At 41.1% G+C, this 3,863-nt stretch overlaps 1 protein-coding gene across 1 annotated transcript in view; it reads left to right on the forward strand.

Moving 5' to 3' along the window:
* Positions 1–3,863, forward strand: part of ROS1 (ROS proto-oncogene 1 , receptor tyrosine kinase) — a 75,131-nt gene that overhangs the window by 37,332 nt on the left and 33,936 nt on the right. The window contains 2 exon segments of the mRNA XM_009325691.1: positions 1–28; positions 699–840. The exon segment at positions 1–28 is cut by the window's left edge and continues 26 nt beyond it. Coding sequence (XP_009323966.1) covers positions 1–28; positions 699–840 — 170 coding nt within the window.

Genomic DNA, 3,863 nt, shown 5'->3' on the forward strand with positions numbered 1-3,863 from the left:
TTTGCCTGCTCTACAGCAAAAAACATTGGTATGGCTATTTGGAACAAAAATGCACGTGATATCATATATAAACAAGGAATGTGATATCACTTCTAATAATTTTACAAGCCATTCTGTAACCTTCTATTAGGGAGTTTTTCCACTTCTACATCCCCAACAGTAATTCCCCTTTCTGTTTGGTATTTGTTAAGTGGTAGATCCCTTAGCTTTCCTTTGTGCAAGTACTCCTTTACTTTTTAACAGGTCTTTGCTAAAATCCTGTTGAAACGGGACTTCAGTTTCTACTTGTAAAAAGAGCAGTTGTGGTTGATATTAATCTGTTTAAATAACTCTTGAGGCTGTCCAGCAACCATATGGCTTGCCTTTATGTGTTTTGTGGTAGTTGTACTTGCCTTAGTAATTTTTTCTTCTGTTACATTTTTCTTGACTTTGCCATTTCCCATTTAAGTACCAGCCACTGAACAATGTGCTATTATAGCCATGCTAATTACACCTCAGCTTGTTTTTTGGTATGTGTTTTCTGTAATGACCTATTACCCAAACTATCATTTTAACATTCTTTTTTAAACACTAAAATGTATTAGAATACAAAAGCACTACTGTATTATTTTTTAACACTCATTTCATTGACAGATGATTGGTGTGACATATGACTCTCTTCTAAGAATACATGTTTATTATCTGATTTTGTATTACAGGAATTTCAGGGTCCTATAGCCGTCATAGACAACCTACAGCCATTTTCAAGTTATGTCATACAAGTTGCAGTGAAAACCTACTATTCAGATGAGGAAGTGCTGCCTATGGGAAAAGAGACAATTGGCACAACCCTATATGGAGGTTTGTTTCACATTTTATTCTGATTTTTTACAGAATTCTCATCTCAGTTAAAGGAAGGGGTGTGTAAGTTTGGGTTGCAAATCAGAAAGCAGAGAAATTTTCTGCTTAAAATGTAACCTGTGTAGATCTTCACAAGGTTTTGGCAACCAGACTTGAGAAATCTGTAAGATTCAAAAGACATGTATGTATCCTTTAATGCTTTTGCTCATTAGCTTACTGAGGAAAGATAAGCTATGGTTAAAAGTGGCTAAACAGTTGCAGTTTCTGCCTTGGACCACATTTTTAATAAGTTGTGTTTGAATGTATATGTGGTTACGTTTGTTTGAATATGTGTGGTAGGTATTCATTCAGCATTAAGATTTTTCCCCTTGGCTTGACATTATTTTCATAATTACTGTTTCTTAGGGTAATGCAGCTTTGATTTATTGTGAACCAGGCTGAAAAGACAACACTTCACTTTTACTTCTCTTGGCCTGAATGCCAACAGCACATTTTCAGTTGGTTTCAAGAATTTTGATGTGCCCTTCTCAGTCCCTTTCACACTAGAAGAAGAAAGCTAGGAGTAGTGCTTTGCACTTGAATGTTCACTGTGTCATTTAGGGCAGAGAGTGGACCGGTTAGGAATTACCTAAAAATAAATAAATACATCAGTAAACTTATCTAATTATGGCAGAAGGAAGCTAAGAAACTCTGGTGGGAGTGAAAAGGTGAGAGAGGTATGAGTGAAGGCAAGAGGCCAAGATATGATGGCAAGGCAGCCAAATGTAATTGTATTTAAGCAGAGCTACCTCTGTACTCTGTGATGAGGTGTGACCTGCTGATGCAATGGAAGAGGACATGGACAAGAGCTTGTAGCAGCGTCTAAGAGAGCAGGTAGCTGCAGCCTAGAAAAGGATAACAGGAGCACAGCTCAATTTCTGGAAAAGCAGGAAGCATTCACAAAGTGACAAGCCAAGGTTACCCTTGGGGAAAACCTGCACATAGTGCTGTCCATAAGAGACAAGATGCAGTGCAAGAGAAAGGTGTATTTTATTTTAAAGGTTTTCCCCTGAGTACAAAGTTGCTTTTTAAAAAAAGACTGAGAAATGAAAGAAAAGAGAAAAAAAAGCGTGATCAAGAGCATCTGAACTCTATATAGTTTGTTGTTCAAACTGGTTCTTTATTATTTGAGAGCTGGGCCTGTACTTCTGTAGCATGTCTGGTTTATAAAGCCAGTTTTCACCTCACATAATACATATGTACATATTACCTGATGATGTAGCTCAAGAAACATGTCTAGGTTAACACCTCCTCCACTTCCTGCTTCGGGTGTGTGATTTTGCAAATTTCCCTTTCTGTTGTTATAGTCCAAAGGACTGTCCATCTCTTCAGTGTTCTCTTAGAGAACTCAGTCGTGTTAAACACACTTGTTTTATTTAGGGCACATTTTCTAGAACAAGAAATGGGGGATTTCTGTGAGAGTTCTGCTGTTGATGTGTAGCCCGTGTTACATTATGAGGGATCTATAACTCCACTCAGCACACACTGATTATCCAGCTGATCACAGCAAGCTACGGTTTTGCCTGATCACTGGTATATTTCTTACTGTGTCTTCTCCTCTTGCATTCATCCTCCACCCTTTACCTTCACAGTTATCCTCTCCACCCTGTTCTGGAGTTTCCATTGCAGAACACAGATCTGGTGCTGCCTTAACTGCCCTAACTATATAGAAACCAGCAACGTTGTTTTTGCTTGTGGGTTCAGGCCTCTGTTTGAGTCCAAAACTACTGACTGCTCATCTTGTCATACTTGATGAAACTTGGGGCATGTCATAGCAAAGAAACTCAACTCTGCTGCACTTTAATGCAGACCCAGGTGCTGGCACTGTGAATGCCAGCATGTCTCCCATCTGTCCTTGAAGCCAACATGGCCCAGAAGCTTTCCTCAAATGCCACAAGGGCAAATGAGATTCATAGGCAGCCCGAGTTCAAGATGTCCTTATTCTTTGAGAATGCTACTAGTCTGAGCTAGATGCCTCCTGTGGTTGGAAATACCTTAATTGGGGCAGGAAGATGCTTCTGTTGACTCCCTGCTTCACTCTGCCTGTTTGCAGCTGCGGGGAAGCTACTGTCCCAGTTTCCCTGAAGCTCTTGTCATCTCCCAGAAAAAAAAGGATCATCCGAAGATGCATACTATGCCTTTGCATATGTTGTGTTTCATTGCAACTCAACCCAATAGAAGTACCTTGCTCAGCACTTTTTCTTGTTTTGCATGTGTGCACGTGCACACTTGTATCTGTCTTCATAGGAAGTTGCTTTTGTGCGGCTCTTCGGATAATTTTCTCATCATTGGAGTGATGCTGCTGGACTCACTCGATGAAAACATGGAAAATTATAAGTGCTAGCTATTCCCTGTAGTATGCATAGCACTTGCTTGCTCTTCTGTTGTGTCAGATTTGCTCTGCAGCTGTGCTCCATTCATTGTGCCTGTTGTCACCAGCCAGGGTCAGCTTGATCCACATAAACTCATCACTTCCATAGCCATCAGGCACCTCTGATAATACCCAAATCAGCAAGGCAGAATTATAGCCAAGCCTACATGGCAGCCTGTTTGTGTTTTGCAGGAAAGACTGAGGAGATGGTACCTAGGGATGCTTGCTGTTGAACTCACAGTGATGGGGGAATGCTATAGTCCCCACCTTTACTAGTTTTCCTGCCTGGCTTTTGTCCTGCAGAGTCAGAGCAGTTCTCCTCTGAGAGAGGGTGAGGGAGTGAAATTGAGAGGCACAGTAGCAACTGGTCCTTGGACATTAGCTCACTTAACCCAGCTACAGAAGGGCTGGCTGTAGCTGCCATACAGCTGTGCAGACTGTGAAGCTATGGGGATATTACTGTGACATGCATCTAGGGCTGTCCACACCACAGCAGGAGTCCTAAGGTTTCCCCTTCTCTCTCTTTACCTCTGCTTGTTTCTGTCTGTTTCAGAAGGTGCTGAAGCAACTGGAATTGAAATAAGCACAGCCACCACTGTGTTTTTCTTACTTG

The sequence above is a fragment of the Pygoscelis adeliae genome, unplaced genomic scaffold (assembly GCF_000699105.1).
Source record: "Pygoscelis adeliae isolate BGI_AS28 unplaced genomic scaffold, ASM69910v1 Scaffold54, whole genome shotgun sequence".
NCBI classification, from domain to species: domain Eukaryota; kingdom Metazoa; phylum Chordata; class Aves; order Sphenisciformes; family Spheniscidae; genus Pygoscelis; species Pygoscelis adeliae.